Below are 21,027 nucleotides of genomic sequence, written 5' to 3'. Positions count from 1 at the left end.
GCTGCCTGAAGCAGAGACCAAATGGTTCTGCCTCCTCACACCTTTGCTAGGCCGAAAAGGTTAAACTGCATCATCAGATGCCAATCCCTCCCCACATGTTGCTTCTCCTGTAGCAGGTTGCTTTACCCTGCTGCAGGGCAAGGCTGGCCCTGCAATAGAGGTGTACTGCAAACTAAATGGTATAAAAGTTGCCCATAATTAACATGAGTCTTGGCTGAACCTAAGACCTATGAAGCATGTGCTCTACTACTCAGCTATGGCCCTTCTGTGGCAGGGACAAGAAGAGAAGTGAAAGTAAGTAAGTGCATGAAGGATAAAGAGCATTTTATAAGCTGCATGTCAAGGCTTGTCACACAGACAAGGAATTCCCACAAATAGGAAGCTGATATAGGGAAAGGCATGGGCCTGATGGAAAAGTAGGATCTTCCGGTCCCTGAATTTCATTAAGGCCAGCAATGGAACTTAGCCACCAGAGACCAGTCTAAAATTCAAGTCTACCTCCCACTGCTAGTCCTGCCACAACTTCAGTATTTTTCAACTGACCTTTCAGTTTTGTCTCTCTGCAAGTCCTTTAATATTCCATTAGACACCAAAGTTTACTAGCTCCAACAATACCATATGGGGCCATAAGATTAATGCTGAGCTCTACTCTTTTTATCAACAGTCCTTTCCTTGGGGCTCTGCCCAGATACTGGATTTATGTATTCCAAGAGTTGAGAACATGAGAGGAGCCCTGCTGGATGAAACCCAAGGCCCATTCATCCATCTTTCTAGTCCAGACCAATGCCCATCTAGTCCAACCAGAAGCCAATATGAAGGTCATACATATGAGCAATGGCCCTCTTCTACAGTGACAGATTGCCTCTGATACAGGAGGCAGCATGTAGCCATCTAGTAGCCACTGATGTTTACAATACTCAGAAACTCCCCTAAAGCTTCCATTCCTGTGGAACTCACTTCCAAAGCATTATCTTGCTATTTAACACAGCAGCATAACATTGTGACAGATTGTAGTCTTGGAGTTATTTGCTTCCAATTTTTGATTACTAACCATGCTCCAGGAACACCTGGAGAACAAAGTCAACAGTGATTCGTGAAAGAGCTAACAAAAAAATAACTAGTGAATCCCAACCTGCGTATTCAGATCCTTGCTTTGCAATCTACTGAATGGAGGTTTCTGTGGAAACGAGTTAAATATTTCCAAAACAATTCTGTCCATATCACAGTATAATTTATTTCCGTATGTTTGTAAAACTGACCATTTAAACATCAACAAATCAGTTAACGAGGAGGAAGCTATTGTGAGTCATGAAAGGCAGGCACACGTTACTATAACTGGACAGGGTAATAGCCTGTGTTTTATAATGGTTACAACTGAACAAATATAATGGAGCGGTTGGCAACTTCATGTGGAAGAAGTACAGGGAGGAGGAGGGGAGAGCTAGGATCCTTCGTCTCCTGCACTTTTCTCTGAAAGCTGTTCCCCTAGATGCTTTTCATATGACTGGGACAAAAGACTGGAAGGAAAATCTACTAAGACAGTTGATCGGGGGACAGTTTGGAGGTAAGTATGGGTGCAGCAGGAATTCAGCACTGTATTTTTATCTACTTATTTAAGGCTGTAATCCCATAGTCACTTACCTAGGAGTAAGGTTCATTAACGAGTCTTACTTCACAGTACACAAGTATAGGATTGCTTTGCAAATTGCCTCTCTACTGTTGGCATGATGAGTCAAATACTTCCTAAAACAAAGGTATGTTACATCTATGTTTCCTCAGCTTACAGTTTTTTTATGCCACATTCACACGGCAACCTGCAGACGGCAACCTGCAGTCTCAACGCTTTCAAACATTGATTATTTATTGCTTTAAAAAGTGTCAGTTCTGTACTACACTGCAGTTATCACATCCATTTATAGATACAGTAAGAGAGGAGTAAAGGCCAAAATTCTGAAAAGGAAATACCGGTTTTGATGCTAATACAAAAGTCTAGACTACAAGTCCATGCTGAATATGAGAACTTGACAGGTTTATCAACAGCAGACCATCCTCAAGCCTAAGCTTCACTACCAATGTGACCTCCATGACATAAATCCTTACTTTGTTTCCTCACTGTCACAGCCCCACACCCAATGAAATAAGATACAATGGCTAATGATGCAAGAATTACCTTTATGGTTTGTCAAAACAAGGATAGCAGTGGCCAAACATGGCCATTGTGGAACTCAACATATAACAGTATGTAGCTTACTGTTATAAAGGAGGGGGAAACACACGGAAAGTCTAGTGGAGGGCTTTTAGTAATGTTTTAAGGGTCTCACTGAGCTGACTGATCATGAGGGGGACTGAAGCTCAGTGTTGGGATGGGTGAATCTGTCAATTTCAGTTTTTCTGCTTCTTATTTCCCCAACCTTAAGTTAAGCTCACAGGATTTCTGTTTGTGGTTTATCTTATTTTAAAAGTCTACATGAAAAATTGTATGCATTTTCTCATGTATTTTTCCTAATATACACATTTCTGTACACATTTTTGCCAACAAAGTGCATTTTTCAATCAAAGCAGTGTTGCATTGTACATTATTTTCACCAATATATACATTTTCGTGCATGGTTTGTGCAAATGTGGAGAAGTACAACCTTCAAAGGCTACTGTGTTTTGGTTCTCTTATCTGTTCTGAAATGGCAAATTTAGATACATTCACATTAAAATGCAAACTTAACAAATTACTACCCCATTCCTAACACATGCAGAAAACCCCAAATTCAATCCATGACATCTTTTGTTCAAAGTGTTGGTGCTGACCTTAAAGCGCTAAATGGCCTCAGCTCAGTATACCTGAAGGAGCGTCTCCACCCCCATCATTCAGCCCAGACACTGAGGTCCAGTGCTGAGGGCCTTCTGGCGGTTCCCTCACTGTGAGAAGTGAGGTTACAGGGAACCAAGCAGAGGGTCTTCTCAGTAGTGGCGCTCATCCTGTGGAACGCTCTCCCATCAGATGTCAAGGAAATAAACAACTATCTGAATTTTAGAAGAATTTTAGAATTTCTGAAGGCAGCCCTATTTAGGGAAGTTTTTAATGTTTGACGTTTTATTCTGTTTTTAATGTTCTGTTGAATGCCGCCTAGAGTAGCTGGGGAAACTCAGCCAGATGGGTGGGGTAGAAATAAATTATTATTATTATTATTATTATTATTATTAAAAGGGTTAGATAGCAGGTGATTGAAAGGATCCTCATTGGTGACTCTAGAAACCACTGTTAGTTAGAGGAGACAATAATGGGCTAGATGGATGAATAATCTGACCTGGTATAAAAACAACTTCCTATGTCCCCTTGCAATTGACGAATCCCAGAACTAGTAAGACCTCTTTAGCAATGTCACTAGAAACATACCCACAACATAAAGACCTGCTGGCTAAGTAGGCAGCCCCACCATCATAACTGCAATCAGGGCTGGCCCAAGACATTTTGGCACCTATGGCGAATCACAAAAAGGCAGGCCTCCCTTCAAGGAAGAAGGGGTGAGTGAAGATCCACATCAAGAACATGGGGAGGAACTAAACAGCTTTACCCAATGGTTAATGTGGGAATTAAAGGCCGTCATGGTGGAGGGGACCCACTCTGAATCACTCTGGGCAGGTGCAGACCCCAGGAGACCCCAGAGGGCAGCTCCCACCATTTCCTCCCTAGGGTTTGAGGAGACTAGAGGTGGCATGGAGGGGGGTGCTGCCAAGGAGGTAATAGGTCTGGCCTCCTAGGCGTGCACTCCTTGGAAGCCGGATCTGCGGCCCCTGTGGATCCTGCCTCCTGAGGCGGTTTTCTCACCTTGTGCCATGGGTGGGTTGGTCCTAACTGTAATGTGTAAATGGCTTTTAAGAGCACCTACAGTTTTAGTTTCTCTTTCCTCATGGGACCCTGGGAAGAGTCTCACTTGTTCAGTCACCTTTTCCGTCTCTCAGTGCAGGTCTTGGAGCTGCTGAGATAATGTGTCATGTGACTCCTCAGAAGTTAGTACCTCTTCATGTTTGGTGTTTTTCATGTTTCATGTTTTGTGGAGGTACCCGAATCTCGGGGAATTTCCTGGTAAGCAAAGCCTAGGTGGGGACTGTGAACTGAGCAGGTAGGTTGTCTCACCCAAGAGCCATTACACTATGCAGCTAGAGCCATACATTATTTGAAAGGAAACGACATGTTGGGGTGGGAATGGACATCTCTACCCCATTTATCAAGGTCAAGTACTTCAGTTGCTACAATGCAAACTAAATTGGAACACTCAGAAGTGGCTGTGGAGAAGATCTCAAAGCTGTTCTTATGGTATCCAAGGGACTCACCAAAAGAACATTATCCTTGCCAATAACTTATTTGTCATTTGGCCTAAACTTTTGTTCCCTAGGCTAAGCAGAGTCCTAACATCACCCCATAGCCTGTTGGCTAACACTCATACCCCCTCCCAAAGCTCTTACAATCCAGAGCTGAACTCTGACTTGGGGATCTGTATTATTCAAAGTACACCCCAGAGGACAAGAGGGAGCTTTAAGCATGGACAGCCTCCAGATGTCATTGGACTCCAACTCTCATCAGCCCCAACCAGCATGGTCAATTGTCAGCGATGGGAGTCCAACAACATCTGCAGGACCCCAGATAGGCCAGTGCTGTCATATAGTTTTGGGTTCCTGCTCACTAACAGACTCATTGTTAAAACCATGTTTATGGAAGACACTCTTACTTGGCTACGAGTGATTGCCAAAGAAGAAGAAGAATACCAGGTGCAGAACTGCCATGGTTTGAGGGTCAAACTAGCACAGCCATCTCCAGTCTGGTGCCCTCCAGATATTATTGGACTACAGTTCCCATCATCCCTGACCACTGGCCATGCTGGTTATAGCTGAAGGATCTGGAGGACACCACAATGGAGAATTCTGGTCTGTCACAATGTGATCCTCTTCTAGCAGCAAAAAGTAAATTAAGTAACTGGTTGAAAAATCACAACTATATGCACAGTGTGACTGTTTTGGCAGGCAAAATCTCCCCCCCCCCCATGAGTTTCAATGGATATTACCAGACCCATGACAATACTCGAACTCTTGAGCATTTATTTGGTGCCAACAGAACACATAGGTTAGACAGCAGCTTCCCAGAAGCCTTGCTCTTGATTTAGCACAATGGAGGAGCAAATATTTTGAGATGAAGAGCACAAGGAAAGATTAACTGAAAGCATCCTAAAACAGGTGAGGCTGTGATTGTCTTGAGAACAATCTGCTGAAGATGGTTAGAAATGGAAAACAAACAGAAACTGAGCAGTATATTAGGCATAAATGCTATAACCAAATGACCATTATTACCACCATTGAGGCTATGTTCAGACTAGTGAGGCTACATGCTGAACTCTCACTGAGCCTTGTGTTCTATTACAACTATTGAGATTTGTAAATGTGAAACACTTCCTCGGGCTTTGAGCTATAGATTGGGCGTGCGAGTTATCATTCATCCCCCAAGCAAAACCCAATTAGCACCAATTGATTCAATTTCGAGCTCCTAACACATGCACCATTCAGTGATTCAGTTCTCAGCATTTAATGTGCCACGGATAGGTGCATGCTAGATGTCTAAAGCCCCCTTTAGAGTTATAAAATCAACTCACCCACTCCATCACCCATATCATATCATATTCTTATCAATCACTCTTTCAAGCACCAGATTATCCCCCCTCTTTTTTCCCCTTTTTTCTTTGGGGGGGGGGTCTGTAAAAGTTGAGGTTTTGCCAGTGCTTTGAAAATGAAATATAGAAAATCGAAAGAACATTTGTGGCTCTCTCTGGAGTGTGATGTGATGCAAAGGTCAGTCTGTCTGCTGCCACTACCCTGACATCAGTACTATCATGTCTCCCTTCTGGTTCTCAAGCCCCCAGGAACTGGTAGTGTTGCATGAGTCGTGCCGGATATGTCACTCTGCCTGCCAGGACAAGAGAGTGCAGCATCCCCTAAAATGCAGGGCAGGAGGCCAAGCTCTGTCAGCAGCCGTGCTATTCCTTAGCAGAATAGGTTACGAGGCCACAGACTGCAAAACCTAGATTTGCAGGGGTGACCTAGTATTCCCCAGTGGTGGGGAAACAAACCAATAGCATTCTTTCTAAAGCAGCTAACTTCCCACCCCAACATGGCTGCACCATTTGCTACCAGGCACAAACGTCTGCAGAAGAGGCTTGCAGCATGCAAAGCCGTTTTGAGAATTCATGATCTGGCCACACGGCAATCTCTATCTAGCTAATGTTAATTAGTCCCATTTGTGGCAGCAGACCATCTGCTTTGCTCACTCAGTAGTGTGTGAGCGTTTACTATCTGCTTACGCTGTTATTGAGCATATTAAGGCACTGGTGATGCAGAAGCAATCTGATCCATCCTGAAAATACTAACACACTCACAAAAATAAAGCAAGTCAGAATTACACAGACAGTTGCAGCCTCTCGCCATATAAAGCAGCAGCATTTAAAGAGGCATCTAAAAATGGGTTCAAGCCACATTTGAAGATGGTTATATCCAGGATGACAGGAATATATAGTGGAGAGGAAATTCCAATTAGCCTATTTTTTCCCCAGGCATCCAAGGCATGGACAATGTTACTATATTTCACACACACTCACTGAATCTAAATGCATGGTATGTTTAAACATCCGTATATTTCATGCATACCATAATATAGATCATGCTTCACCATCATTTTACACATGACTGCTACACACACACACACACCACTCCCACAAGCTCAGCTACATAAAGCAGAATGATGCTCAGCTACACACAGCAGTGCAATCACAACAGGAAACCTCCGCAAGCAGCAAACCCTTGTGTTACCAGTATGATGCACAAACACACCCACTGCAACCTGTACCACAACAAACCGGAATCGTATATATTGGCATCGCAAACAAAGCACACACTCCACTACTGACAGCCCTGCTTTAGTGAAATATTCAGGACACCACAAGTAAGAAGCTACCCACCACAACTAAGAAACATTATAAGAATATCAATGAACATCCAATTCCCCCTTTCACTATAATATATCTGCAAAAATATGATTTCCTCGCCAATATATGCAACCACCAGGAATATAATACACATACATCCCATCAGCATTGCAACACAATCTGCTCAACAGATTTCCATAAAACACAGTACACACACCCATGCTGTTACCACGCTAACACCATTTTTGCTGACCTGTGTGTCAAAGCCATTTTCCATGGAGCTGCTCTTCTTGGGTAGGAAGCCATCTCCTGCATTCTCATGACCATTGTGTGACTTGAGAGGGATCTGGCTGGAATAGGATGACTTGTTCACCTCCACCTTGCTCCCAAACTTCAGGTAGCAGGGTTGTGGGATGGTCCTTGCTGCTGGAACATGAACAATAGGAGTAGCACTGTGGACAGGTTTAGGTAGTCCGGATTTCATTTTGGAGGCTACCAGGATGGCTGGCATTTTTTCTCTTTCGGCTTTGTTAACACGTTTCTGTCAGTAACAGCAACAGGACCAGCAACAAGCAGCAGCCAGGGAACAAGGTTAGAGGCAGATTTTGCAAGCTGGTGATGCTGAATCACACACACAAATACAAAATGAGCAGAGAGTGGGGGGGATAAAGGGGGGGGGTTCCCCACTTTAAAGCCCGAACTAGCTCTGACAGGTGTCTCAGCCTTCCACCTGTTTCCTCCTTTTCCTTTTTTCTGTTGATCTTTATTCTCAACCGGTGTCCTCTTTCCGCCTTGTCCTCTTCTGCTGCTGTTTAACTTGCTGATTCCTCCTCGGTAGCTGATTCCTGTAATTTTCTTTCTTGGAGACGAGAGGCTCTTATTTCATTATCTTTTCACTGGAAATGGGAAAGTGAAGCAGTCTTTTGGAATTAAAGAAAGAAAGAAAAAAACCTGCTGCAGCATATGCTTCTTGGGCTGCCTGCCGTGTGTGTGTGTGTGTGTGTGTGTGTGTGTGTGTGTGTGTGTGTGTGACCACGCTAAAGAACAAGCACAGGAAGGATTTCCAAGCTTAAGATGTCTTTCTTCAGTCTTAGCCAAGAAGCAGATGTAGTTCAGTATGTTAACAGCCGATGCCCTTGGATACCAGCCTTAGAGAATCCAAGCTCTTTAATCTTAATATCTGTGAACAGGACCAACGATGCCGGAGCAGAGGGAGAAACGTCCATGGATGACATTTAAATCATAAGACGGCTGGTGGCAAAGCGATTTCTCAATGCTGCTGCTGCAAGCCTAGAAGGAGAATTTCCCCTGTCAAAGCTGCGGGAAAAGCAGCTTCCACCTCATTTTTAAGCCTCAGCAGTGAAACAGGTTTCAGAGCTGAATGGCTAATAAGAGGCTGAGCTATGGTGTGAAAGAGTGAGAGCGAGCGAGCGAGAGAGAGCGGATGTGTGTGAGTAAAGGCAGCCTGCTGTGGACTACGCCAAAGAAGGCTACCCAGATTAGCGAGAGCGGGAGAAGGTTGCAATCTGACAGTACAGTAAAAACAGTGCGAGCCTCCTGATTGGTCCTCCCAACTCAAATCAGAAACAAAATATCTCTGCAAAAGAGGAGTGGCTTCAACTCAAGTGACTGGCAGGAAACTCTTTCCCCTCCGCTCTAGTACAAAGCACATTCTGTAGCAGCTCTGCGGCAACACGGTGGGTCTCTGGGCTAAATGTAAAGGATATACGGGAGGAGTGAGGAAGGCGGGGGGGGGGGGGCGAGGCGAGGCGAAAATTCCTAACCATCTATGCTGCTGTTTTGTGTGTTTTTTTTAAAATGGAAGGCCCTTTCAAAGAAAAACACATGAGGGTGAATCACAATTCCGTTTTTACTGACTACTCATTCAGGGAAACTCCCACTGAAAATGCCAACAAAAATGTGGGTGAATAAAGGCTGAGTTATTTAACCCAATCAAGTCGGAGCTGGGAATGAGCAGGAGCTTTGCACAGGTGGTTGTAGACCATCTAACCTGTTCTATCTCTCTCCCCCATCCCCCTTCTCCCCAGAGTTCCTTGTGAGCAAAAAGCTTATTTGCACATTACGCTTCTGATGTGTGGCTCTCTAACATTCCACACACATGTGCTTAGCTGCATAATAATTACACATGTAACAAACACATCAGCAAAACTGCATGTGCTTTACTGCTACATCTTCTGGGGCAAGGATTGGGCACAGCTCACCTGTACACAGCTGTGCAATGTGTGCAGGGTTAGACCAGTTGATGAGGAATAGCTATATAGCAACAAAGGCAGGATGTCGGGTGCTGCAGAAGGAAGATAGCTGCCAACCTCATGCAAACTCATTGTTGCTGAAAACATTACATTAGCGTAGCTGGACTTTGGTCTGACCCAATAAGCATTTTTGACCCTCTTAATATGTGACCTAAATGACTTTAATGCCAAAGGTCACCTGGCAGCTGCAGAAAGGAGTGAAAACCAATGGGGTCACTTAAAGACAATGTCCAAATAATGTTCTGGACTAGTTTTGCGATAACAATGTTTGTTTGTTTTTAAAACACATGACACTCCCCTGTTGGCTCTCATGGGTTGATTTTTGGAACACCATGAGGCATAGTCACCCTGCTCTTATTTTTGTGACCTACTTATCCTGGGGTGAAATAGAGATCAGGGAAATTATTCATTTGTTTCTTTCCGTATTACTTAACAGTATTTACCGGCTATCCTATAACAGACTTCTTAGGATGGGAAACAAGAAATTTACACACACACACACACACACACACACACACACACACAGTGGTACCTCGGGTTAAGAACTTAATTCGTTCTGGAGGTCTGTTCTCAACCTGAAACTGTTCTCAACCTGAAGCACCACTTTAGCAAATGGGGCCTCCTGCTGCCGCTGGGCCACCGGAGCACGATTTCTGTTCTCATCCTGAAGCAAAGTTTTAACCTGAGGTACTATTTCTGGGTTAGCGGAGTCTGTAACCTGAAGCGTATGTAACCTGAAGCGTACGTAACCCGAGGTACCGCTATATATATATCGCATGGTTGGCGGTTTGAATCCCCGCGGCGGGGTGCGCTCACGTTGCTCGGTCCCAGCGCCTGCCAACCTAGCAGTTCGAAAGCACCCTCGGGTGCAACTAGATAAATAGGGACCGCTTACTAGCGGGAAGGTAAACGGCGTTCCGTGTGCTGCGCTGGCTCGCCAGATGCAGCTTGTCACGCTGGCCACGTGACCCTGAAGTGTCTGCGGACAGCGCTGGCTCCCGGCCTCTAGAGTGAGATGAGCGCACAACCCTAGAGTCTGGCAAGACTGGCCCGTACGGGCAGGGGTAGCTTTACCTTTACCTTTATATGTGTGTATACACACATATACATGCGCGCGCGCACACTAAGCCAGTGGTGTGGCAGGAGGGGATGGCAAATGCGGCAGGAACATTCAAGGACAATCAAATTAACATTTAAACGTTTCAGTGTGGTGTAGTGTGGTGTGGTGTAGGGTAGTATCGTGTCAAAATATTTCTTTTTATTTGCAGAATATGGATAGATATATTTTCAAAAGGAGAGCAGGAGCAGGCAGTCTTTTCAAAACGAGAGCAGTGGGTCCAACGGTCAGGAAGACAGTTTCTGCACGTGCTGTAGAGGAAAGTGAGGGGCAGATGGGGCTTGTCAACCTGAAAAGGTAGCCCATCTAGGAGAAGGAAAACTCTGGTGCTAAACCTCTGATGCTTTGCAGGTTATCTTCAGGAGGTATCCCGAAGGAGTATTTAAGGAGTAAACACTACACAAATCCAGAGTGAAGTCCCCAAGACGGTTGGATGGCACCTTGTACGCCTCCTAGCAAATTGGGAACCTGTGCAGCTCTTTCAGCAGCAGAGTAACATGTTGCCAGAAGCCTGCTTCTGTGAGCAGGCTGGCCACTCCATTCTGTACTAGCAGCAACTTCTGGACCAAATACAAGGGATGTCCCACATGAAGTCCAGAGGTTACCTATGCATGGACCACCATGGTCAGACTATCCTAGTCCAGGAATGGTTGCAGCTGGCAGAAGCTGGTAGAAGGCATTTCTAGCAATAGATGTCACTGGCAATAGATGTCTACTGACAAAGATGAATCAAATAGTACCCCCAAGGCATGAACCTGCTCCTTCAGAGGGAGTGCAATCCCATCCAGAACAGGCAATTGGCCTATCTTCTGGACATGCACCCATGCCTCCATCTTTCTAGGATTCCAGCTCAATTTGCTGGCACACATCCAGCCCAACACTGCATCCAGGCACTGGTCCAGGCCTCACATAGTCTTTCCTGACTCATATGTAATGGAGAAATAGAGCTGGGTTTAATGAGCATACTGATAACACTTAATGATATATTATACCTCTTCAGGCATTGGGTCCTCACACATTCAGCCAACACCTGTACATGATCTCTCAAGGGTTATAAATGATCTCTGTGATCAGGGAACTTGCGGCTTATCTTATATATTTCCATAGGGAGCTATAGTAGATTGACAGGCCTGGCCTGCAACACAGAGTACACCTTTCAACTGGCAGTAGAAATTCTGAAAATAGTCCTTAGTTACAGAATGACTTACATAGTTTTCCCTTTATACGGACATTGCTTTTTTATATGGCAGGTGTTATTTTATGGTATGTTTTATGAAGGGGTTGTCATAGCATTGTTGGTGGTCTTTATACTCATCTGAAAAGCCTACAAAACATGTTTTAGCAGGGCAAAAGTAATAAATGTGTTTACAAGGGAAAACAGTGCTTCTATCATACCATTTTCAGCTTTCCACAGTCCATCTCAAGACAACCAGTGAAAAACACCTGAAGGTTCTTGAGAGCCAAGACTTATACTTTCCGTTCATTTGACATGCCCCTGGTTTCTAATCTCAGTTTCCATGCTCACTCAGTGGGTTGCCTTGCATTAACGCTAAGTGGGTAATTTTTTTAACAGGAAATGTGTTTTTCCTCTAGTCTCCTTTGTCCACTAATCTCAGATTACAAAGCGCTCATCTCTGTTCTTCCATCTCATTCAGGCAAACCTTCCAATGTTTTCTCTTTTGCCACAGCATGAAGCACAGTTTTGAGCTGAAAATGATTGTGAACAAAGATTTCAAAGCTTTAATAAACCTGACAAGCCAGTGTCAGATTTTGCCAGATGAAAAGAGAGGTGGTGGTGGGAACCGAGACATGTGTTAAGAGTTACTTCACTATTCCCATTTGTTCTGATACTTTTTTAAAAACATCGATTTTAAAAAAGAAAACACCATAGGGATCTACAGAATACACCATTCCAATGCAAGGCTAGTTTTTAATCCCACAGCTGTCAATTTACTGACACTTGGTTTACATAATTTTGCAGGAATTCAAGGGACTCCGTATCTGTAGGAATAAGTGTCTGGTGACATTTGTGCTAATTCTAGTGTGAAATTATAGGATGGTTTGGTGATCGTCACATAAAGGAGACAAAGTAATGATATGATAATGTAAACAGTGGAAACCGTTGCTAATGAGTGAGAATTGAAGCTAAAGTACATATTGCCCACGTGACAGCCAGTACAAAGTTTCTGCTGCTTAAGAGTGAAAGCATAGCTCTTGGGAGGGATGGAAGAACCTGAGTGATTGTTTTCTTCCTCTTGCACAACCTGAAAACTCCAAATCAATGTGGGATCACAATCAGAAAATGGGTTGGGATACAGAACAAATTAAAGCCACCCAAACAAATTAAAACCGCCCAAACAACCTAAGACAGCATCACATGACCAAAGCACAAGCATTAAGGATGAGACGAAGACAGCAAATAAAACAAGTTTAAAATTATAGAAAAATCAGCCTGCCTAGATGAATGGGTCTTAATAAAGTGGCAAAAAGAGAGTGAAGAGGGAACCAGGTGGAAATCCTGGGGCACAGTGTTGTCACCACTACAGAGAAGGCTCTCTCCCACATGCAAGTGAGCCTCTACAGCATGGGTAGGCAAACTAAGGCCCGGGGGACAGTCCAAGAATCAGCGTGTTTTTACATGAGTAGAATGTGTGCTTTTATTTAAAATGCATCTCTGGGTTATTTGTGGAGCTTCGGAATTCATTCATTCCCCCCCCCCCAAAAAAATATAGTCTGCCCCCCACAAGGTCTGAGGGACAGTGGACCGGCCCCCTGCTGAAAAAGTTTGCTGACCCCTGCTCTACAGTTTACCTCAAAGGGTGGGGGACACCCAATGACATTAAAATAGTTATCATTGGGGTTGCAAACCTGTGTCTAAGTTGTACTACTGCTGTTGGAACCTTAGGCTTAGATTACTATAAACTCCTCCAGTAAAATGAAATCTCTCCACACAGAAAGCTGGTAGGTCAGGAGGACAAAAGGCTCCAGTTTAATCTTTTCCCTGATATCTAGTTTTCTATGTGCATGGAAGACAGGCACACACTACTAAATACAAAATGAAGCTCAAAACTTTCTATATTTATACTCTAGCAGAGAGGCTTCACTAGACTGATGTGGCAGCCTTGTCTGTGTAACTTCTTTCAGAAACAAGCGAGATATTGTAGGCATTTTCTTCTGATTAGGCAGATTACGAACCCTCATCCCTAGGAAAAAGTCTGTTTGTTACAGGAAGACCACCGCACACAAACCCCATCCAAGGGGTCTATTTTAAATTGTCATAATGCCCCCCTGCATTCAGTATAACACAGCATTAAAGTTGCACCTCTAAAAACTTATGACACATGGTCCTTCTGCTTCACTGTGGATCAGATTCTTAAAATGGCACCAGCGATTTTTGGTTGGGTCAGCTTAGTATTTAATTCCTATAATGAACAGAAGAGCCTCTTCGATCAGCCAATGGCCCATCCTGTCCAGCATCCTGTTCTTACAGTGGCCAACCAAATGCCTGTGGGAAACCCATGGGCAAGATTCCTAAGCCATATGTATCAATATTTCATGAAAAGTTAAAATTATCCCCCTCCTAGGCTCATTTCTTGAAAGCATTGTTAGACAATGGTGAGGGCAAAACACAAGAAAGCGGCCCACTTTCTGCTTTCCATTGTTGTGCCAAAAATTTAGGGCTGAGTGAAAATAGTATCCTAAAATACTCAACTCTATTTGCAGGTGGAAAACTTGGAAGAGAATCATTTCATCAAATATTCTTGCTGGGGGAAGAAAATTATCTGAAAATTTCCCAGTGCGCCCCTACCATTGGTGTTTGAAGCCACATACACATATCTGCTTGATGTATTTTCCTTCAGACCAGCTAATTTGAAAACTTAAGCCACAGTTAAGATGAGGTGTGTACATTTGAGACAGCTCTTGCCTATGCACAGATGATAGTGCATGTGCAGACAACAGCTTCATTGAATAGGGGCTCCAGGGGTTGCAGGCAAAGGGAAGGAAATCAGGCAGTACACATCAGGTGAAAGCGTCCCTTGCCCCCTCTCTGGTGTGCACAGCAACACGCAAACATGACTTGAAACACACCGGGAGGAAACGACCTTGCTCTGTTTTAAGGCAGTAATACGTAGCTGAAATGAAACAACTTTGTTGTTGATACTGGTTAGTGAAGGGCGCCAGATCCTGGGGACCGAGCCCTTTCCATGCCCCAATATGTTTGGGGTGGGGGCTGGGACTTCCCAATGTCCAAAAAGCATGGAGGGGAAGCACAGTGCGGCTCCAGTGGCCAGCTCTTCCTCCTCTGCCGCAAAGGGGTTGAAGCAACCTCCTCCCACTGCCTGGTGGCAGTGCCAGGAAAAGGAGGAACCTCTGGCCATTGAAGCTGTGTTTGGCTCTGCCCCCAGCTCCTCCCAACATCAGGACATCATGCACATGATGGTGGCTCCCCCAATCGACCTCACAAGCTGGTGCCTCTGATGAAGGAGCCGCATACTTAGAGAGGAAGACTGAGAGGAGTATAGGATGAACTCGTTGCTTCCTTCAGTAATGACTTCAAAATATATCTCCATAGTTATGTCTGAAATTCTATGTCCTATTTGTAGGTGGTGAAATATTGCTGAATATTCTCCAGAGATGGGTGGGCTGAAACTTTCCAACACTTCAGAGGAGTCTTGAAATAGAAAAATACGCCCTCCTGAAAAATTCAGGCTAGCTATAGCTGAATATATCAGGAAGGCAATCAAGAGCAATAGTATCCTTTGAAACAGTTTCCCAGGAGGAATTCCAGAAAGCCCCCAGGAATAGAACAGATACACACCTCCTTGCAGCCAAAGGCAGCAGTCTGACCATTAACATGTGTTGCTTTTCTTCTGAACTTAATGAGAGAAAAACTATGTCTTGGGAGTCCAAATGGAAGCTAATATAAGCCACGATTCTTGCTGACCATTCAGTTACTGTAGAAAACTGCCATATACCCTTAGTCCCCTCCCCTGCCCTTCTGCTTTCGTACTTGCAAAGAGACAACATGGTCAAGTGCCTCTGTATCCCAGACTTCCCAAAGGGAATTAGTTTCACCAGACACTTGTAGTCTGCACACTCTCCTTGTCTCCCCATGTGTTTCCTTTTTATAGGATGAGAGAAGATTAAATTCCTTTTAAAAGGATCCAGCATAGCATTTCGCTGGTAGTTTAAGCTTTAATAATTAGCTTCACCTCTTACAGCAGACGTGGTACATAACTACTTTAAGTTAAGTGGTTTTGCTTACTTTATTTTATTACCAGAGTCGGTGGCTGCTGCTATTTGTCAAGGAGAAAGGACATTGTGATGGCAAATCTGCTTTCAACACTTTGGTTAATATAAGAGTAGCTTTACTTTGCTCCCCCTCCCACACACCTCCACCACCACCCCGGCTGCCCCTGGTTTCTAAGCTGCCATCAATATTTGATCTATCTTGCTCCATTTTCCTGCAAATTCTTGCTGCCTAAAAATAGTCACTTTGTCATTGCCATAAAGGCATAACTGTATACTTGTCTAGTTCACATTGCAATGTCAAGTCTCCAAGTAATATGCATGGAACAATACATGCAAAGGACACCTATTGTGACCACAAAGCAGAAACCTAATTAAAAAGCATTGCAGTTCTAGATCTGGGCTGTAAGATTAAATGAAGTGCCATGGCTAAAACATTCAAAAGCACAAGCAATTCACACTGCCCACACCACTAGATTGCCTCAGTGATGCTTAAAGCTATATTCCTGAACACATGTAACCTGGATGTTAGTCCCATTGAACTCAGCTGGGCTTACTCTTGGGTAGACATGCCTAGGAATGAGTTATAAGTCTTTACCAGGGCTCACCAGGTGTGAATACGCAAACTTCTTTTAGGACTCAGTTGTGTAGCATGTAAAGTAGTAATGAAAATGAGTCTATTAAGCATGAACAGAGAGCCTCTGCCATAGCATAATTAATAAGCATGCAATATGTAATCTGAGCTGTAGCACTTATCAAAAAGGAATGATACACACACCTCTCTGTAGGATTTTTTGTTTTTGTTTTTGTTTTTAAAAAAGCACACAGCACTAATCAACCTGGATTCCTTATGACTGATAGACTTGGTGAAATTAAAGCAGAAGAAATTCTTTTTGGGGGGCGTCTTCCCAATTCACTCTGAAACTAGAGCAGAAATCCAAATAGATGCTAGACTCTTGTTCATGTTGAGTCTCATTTTGGCTCATCTTCAGATATGGCTGAATTTTAAATAGATTAAATTTTAAAACAAGCACCCTGGATTTAGCCTAGAAATAAACCAGGATCCAGTAAAAGTGCTGTTATGTCCAGGAAGCTGTATCCCTATTTCTGTCTCTGTCAGTAATGTAGCTGCTGCATTCTGTGCTACCTCCACTTTTGAAATGTTTGTCAAAGAAAGCCTGGCATATTGTACACTGCAGAAAGACAACTGGGATGTAACCTGAGCATAAATGACTGTGGCCAGGCTGGTGAAAGTTGCTTCATGCTGCTAAAGTTCCTAGGTTCGTTCTCAAAAGAATGGATTCTAGTAGTCCCCAGACTCCAAAATGGATTCTTTTAGGGAAGTAAAATCCTTTCCTGACAAGTGAAACACACCTCCCAGCACAGACAGACCATTTATCAACCACATCTTCAACTTAGCAGGTTTTAGTTTCATTTGTCCTCATCATGTCCATTAACAACTCCAGACACTGGTTTAACACATCCCTTGCTTTGCCTGAATTACATGAAAAGGAGAAAGACAGTTGAGTGTCATCGGAATCTACAGCCTAAGTGACATCACTCAGCAGTTTGCCATAGGTTCTGAGAAGCATGGAGAACAGAGTAGGGCCCATTGGCATTGCCATGGATCGCACTGCCATGGATCAGGGCAGCTGTGTTCCAACACCACTTTCTGGAAACAGCTGTCCAAGCAGGAGCAGAACTAATGGAGCAAAGTGCGCGCAGTTCTCCCTTTGAAAAGCCACTCTGAAAGGATACCATGGCTGATGGCACTGAAAACTGGTGGGAGTTCCGAGAGAATTAGCAGGGTGACACTCAGTAAGAGCTGTTCGACAGTGGAACAGTCTCCCTCGGGAGGCTGGGGACTCTCCTTCTTTGGAGATTTTTAAGCAGAGATTGGATGGCCATCTGTCATGGATGCTTTAGCTGCGATTCCTGCATTGCAGGGGGTTGGACTAAAGGGCCCTTGGGGTCCCTCCCAACTCTACAATTCTATGATTTTATAATTCTGCGATTCCTCCTGTCCTTCTCCTGGCATATGCCATCCATCTAGTACAAGCAAAGCAGTTCCTGTGCCAAAACCAAGTCAAAAACCAATATGAAATGGATTTATATCGAGGAAACCAATGTTATGTCCTCCTGATGTTGTTGGACTAAAAAAGGTAAAGGTACCCCTGCCCGTACGGGCCAGTCTTGACAGACTCTAGGGTTGTGCGCCCATCTCGCTCAAGAGGCCAGCGCTGTCCGGAGACACTTCCGGGTCACGTGGCCAGCGTGACATCGCTGCTCTGGCGAGCCAGAGCCGCACATGGAATTGCTGTTTACCTTCCCGCTAGTAAGCAGTCCCTATTTATCTATTTGCACCCGGGGGTGCTTTCGAACTGCTAGGTTGGCAGGCGCTGGGACCGAGCAGCGGGAGCGCACCCCGCCGCGGGGATTCGAACCGCCGACCTTTCGATCGGCAAGCCCTAGGCGCTGAGGCTTTTACCCACAGCGCCACCCACGTCCCCGTTGTTGGACTACAGCTCCTATAATCCCTGACCATGAGCCATGGTGCCTGGGGCTGATGGAGTACAGCAACACCTGCAGAGCACTGTATTGGCTATCCCTGATTTAAACAGTGTCACCCAAGAGTATATGGAGCTATATAACAACCAGCTGCTTAAGCTGATTGCCAAAAAGGGGTATAACTATTGCAATGGGCCAATAGTTGGAATGATCCAAGGCAAGCTTTTTTTCAGAAGCAATCTCATGACTGCTGTTTTCAAGCAGTGGAAGAGCCACTTACTTAGCACTACTACAGGATGTGGGATTTGCAAAGGTCAAGCCAAGCATGTTCAAAATAGGAAGCTGCCTTATGCCAAGTTGGGTCTATCCAGCTTGTTATTGTCAATATAGACTAGAAGCAGCTCCCCAAGGTCTCAGGCAGGGGTCTTTCCCAGCCCCACCTTGAGACATCAGATATTGAACCTGGGACCTTTTGCAGGCAAGGAAGATGCCCAAGCACTGAGGTTCATCCCTTTCCCAAACTGTACACAAACTGCATTCATTTTTCTCAATGGAGTCAGAACATTCGCAGAAACCATAATGAAGTTATTGCTGGTACCTCTGTTTTGTGTGCACTGCTGGTTATCTGAGACAAGCCATTCCCAGAACCGTGTGGAGAGCAATCAGTGAGGCTGGTGACAGCTTGTTTTAGGCACAAGATGCTCTTTAATAGGAAGTTATTAAACAGAAACAGCTGTGTTGATTTCAGCTCCATTCAAAACACAAGGAAGGGAAAACAATCAAAGTCTGACTAATAAAAAGCACACAATGTACGGAGACATGTGAGGGTGTTTTTTTATATATAAAAGAAAACCACCACCCCCATTTTACAATTAGGAGTAGATTGACCTTTTACCTACATTCTGCTACATCTGGAAAAGATCCACTGCCTTGTCTTCCTGGAAGCCAACCCAGAATGGTCCTGCCAGCTGGCTTGAGAGTGGTGCCCATCTGCACTTGTCCAGAATCCCTGTCAGACCTCCAGGCCTTTTACTAGCATATGGCGATAGTCTCCTAGTGGGTAAAGTGAGGTAAATCTAGAGGGCAATTTCTGATATTTCACTCATTTCTTGCTTTGAGGGGGTTTTGTAATCATGCTGCCAATGAGTTATGCAGGACTGTGTACCAGGTTCTTGATGCCCTCTCATTCTCACAGCTTCTAATGAGATATTTCAGAATGATTTCTATTTCTTCAGCAGATGGCAAACCAAGGCTGAAAGATAGGGCCTGGCACAATGCCACTCAGCAACTCTGGCTAAGATTTTATTTGAGCAAAGGTCTCCTCAACTATCTACTGGCACTGTGAGAAACATCCTGCAAGGATCCTGAGGCTTGCATATCTCCTCTTCCCTCCAAGCTTTCCTCATTAGAGGCAAACGATAGTTTGCCACTTTGTCTGTGTTTGTCCTGAAAACCAGGACTATAAATAACCGTCTGATCCTGCTTTCTTTGCTTAGTTTGCTGGTTTGGATGTGATGGCAAGCTATGGACCTATTCAGGTCAGGTATTATTAAATTCTACTTGTGAAGGGGATGTACCATTCCTGAACTTCATGGGTTGAGTGAGAAGGTCTGAATGTGGCTGCAGTCTTCTCTGTGACTGGGAATCTTGAAGGGCTTCTTAAATATATTGAACCAGGAAATGATAAGTAGGATGTGGGGGTCACACAAAACTTCTTAAAGCTTAGGTGAGAAATCTCAGCCTGGGGGCCAAATGTGGCCCTCCAGGTCTTTCTATCCAGTTCTCTGAACGACCCCCAGGCTACACTCCAAGTGTTTGTGCCTGGCTGGAATATGTCCTGGAACTCTGATAATGTTTCTTGTTTGCAGGGATGGAGGTTAGAGAGGGGTATGAGAGTATTCACAGAAAATAGCCTACTCTACAAAGGTACAACACATTCCTTGCTCTACTCACATTTGCCCCTGCTCCTGCCCACCACTGGCATGTGGCTCTCAGAGCAGAATTCAGCCCTCAGACTGCAAAAGGTTCTACCCCGCTGCCTATTGCATCTGTACCAAACCAGTGATACCTATACAGTGGTACCTCGGGTTACATACGCTTCAGGTTACATACGCTTCAGGTTACAGGCTCCACTAATCCAGAAATAGTGCTTCAGGTTAAGAACTTTGCTTCAGGATGAGAACAGAAATCGTGCTCCGGCGGCATGGCAGCAGCAGCAGGAGGCCCCATTAGCTAAAGTGGTGCTTCAGGTTAAGAACAGTTTCAGGTTAAGTACGGACCTCCGGAACGAATAAGTACTTAACCCGAGGTACCACTGTACTACACATGGCCTGGATAAAGAGAAATAGAAATGACATTCCAAGGTTGAGGAGACTAAAATATTGCTCAGCACCTGGCCACTTATCCAGCAGGGTATTCTTGAGATGAAATAGGTTACTAGCAAAATACTAGTAACCCTTGGTGATGAATTGTCCTTAAGGAAACAGTGGCACTGACACTCCAAATGGCTTGCAAAGTTCCTTCAGTAAACCAGACTACCCACTATACAGAATACTGTATACCCTGCAGAGTGGCATGGGGGTGGGGTGGGGAAACAGTGTGGCATTTCACTATTCTTTTTTTTTTTAAGCAAGCATTCATTTCTAAAGGGGACCAAACTTAGCCATTAATATAACCGCATCATGGACCATAGTGTTGCCGAGCGCCACACTTACAGGCTTAGTTTACATTGTATTTAGCATCTTACATGAATTTGCCCATTGCTGAATTCTCTGGAAAACCTAATAATAATAATAATAATAATAATATTTCCCCAGCCACTCTGGGCGGCTCCCAACAGAATATTAAAAACACGATAAAACATCAAACATTGAAAACTTCCCTTAACAGGGAACATTTAGAAAACATTTAGAAA

General features: G+C 44.3%; 1 protein-coding gene across 6 annotated transcripts in view; it reads right to left on the bottom strand.

Moving 5' to 3' along the window:
• NAV2 (neuron navigator 2) overlaps window positions 1-21,027 on the bottom strand; it is a 525,889-nt gene that overhangs the window by 258,037 nt on the left and 246,825 nt on the right. For 3 of the 6 annotated variants that reach the window (XM_077929535.1, XM_077929536.1, XM_077929537.1), the window contains exon 1: window positions 7,219-8,439. The exons of 1 other annotated variant lie outside the window; for it this stretch is intronic. In XM_077929535.1, the coding sequence (XP_077785661.1) occupies window positions 7,219-7,476 (258 nt within the window). In that variant the 5' untranslated portion in view covers window positions 7,477-8,439. Of the gene's footprint in view, window positions 1-7,218; window positions 8,440-21,027 lie in introns of those variants that run through there. 2 more of the 6 variants (XM_077929538.1, XM_077929539.1) reach the window with 1 other exon arrangement.

The sequence above is a fragment of the Podarcis muralis genome, chromosome 1, assembly GCF_964188315.1.
Source record: "Podarcis muralis chromosome 1, rPodMur119.hap1.1, whole genome shotgun sequence".
Classification (NCBI taxonomy): Eukaryota; Metazoa; Chordata; class Lepidosauria; order Squamata; family Lacertidae; genus Podarcis; species Podarcis muralis.
The sequence above is the reverse complement of the archived record's forward strand: the minus strand, read 5'-3'. Positions and strand labels throughout refer to the sequence as shown.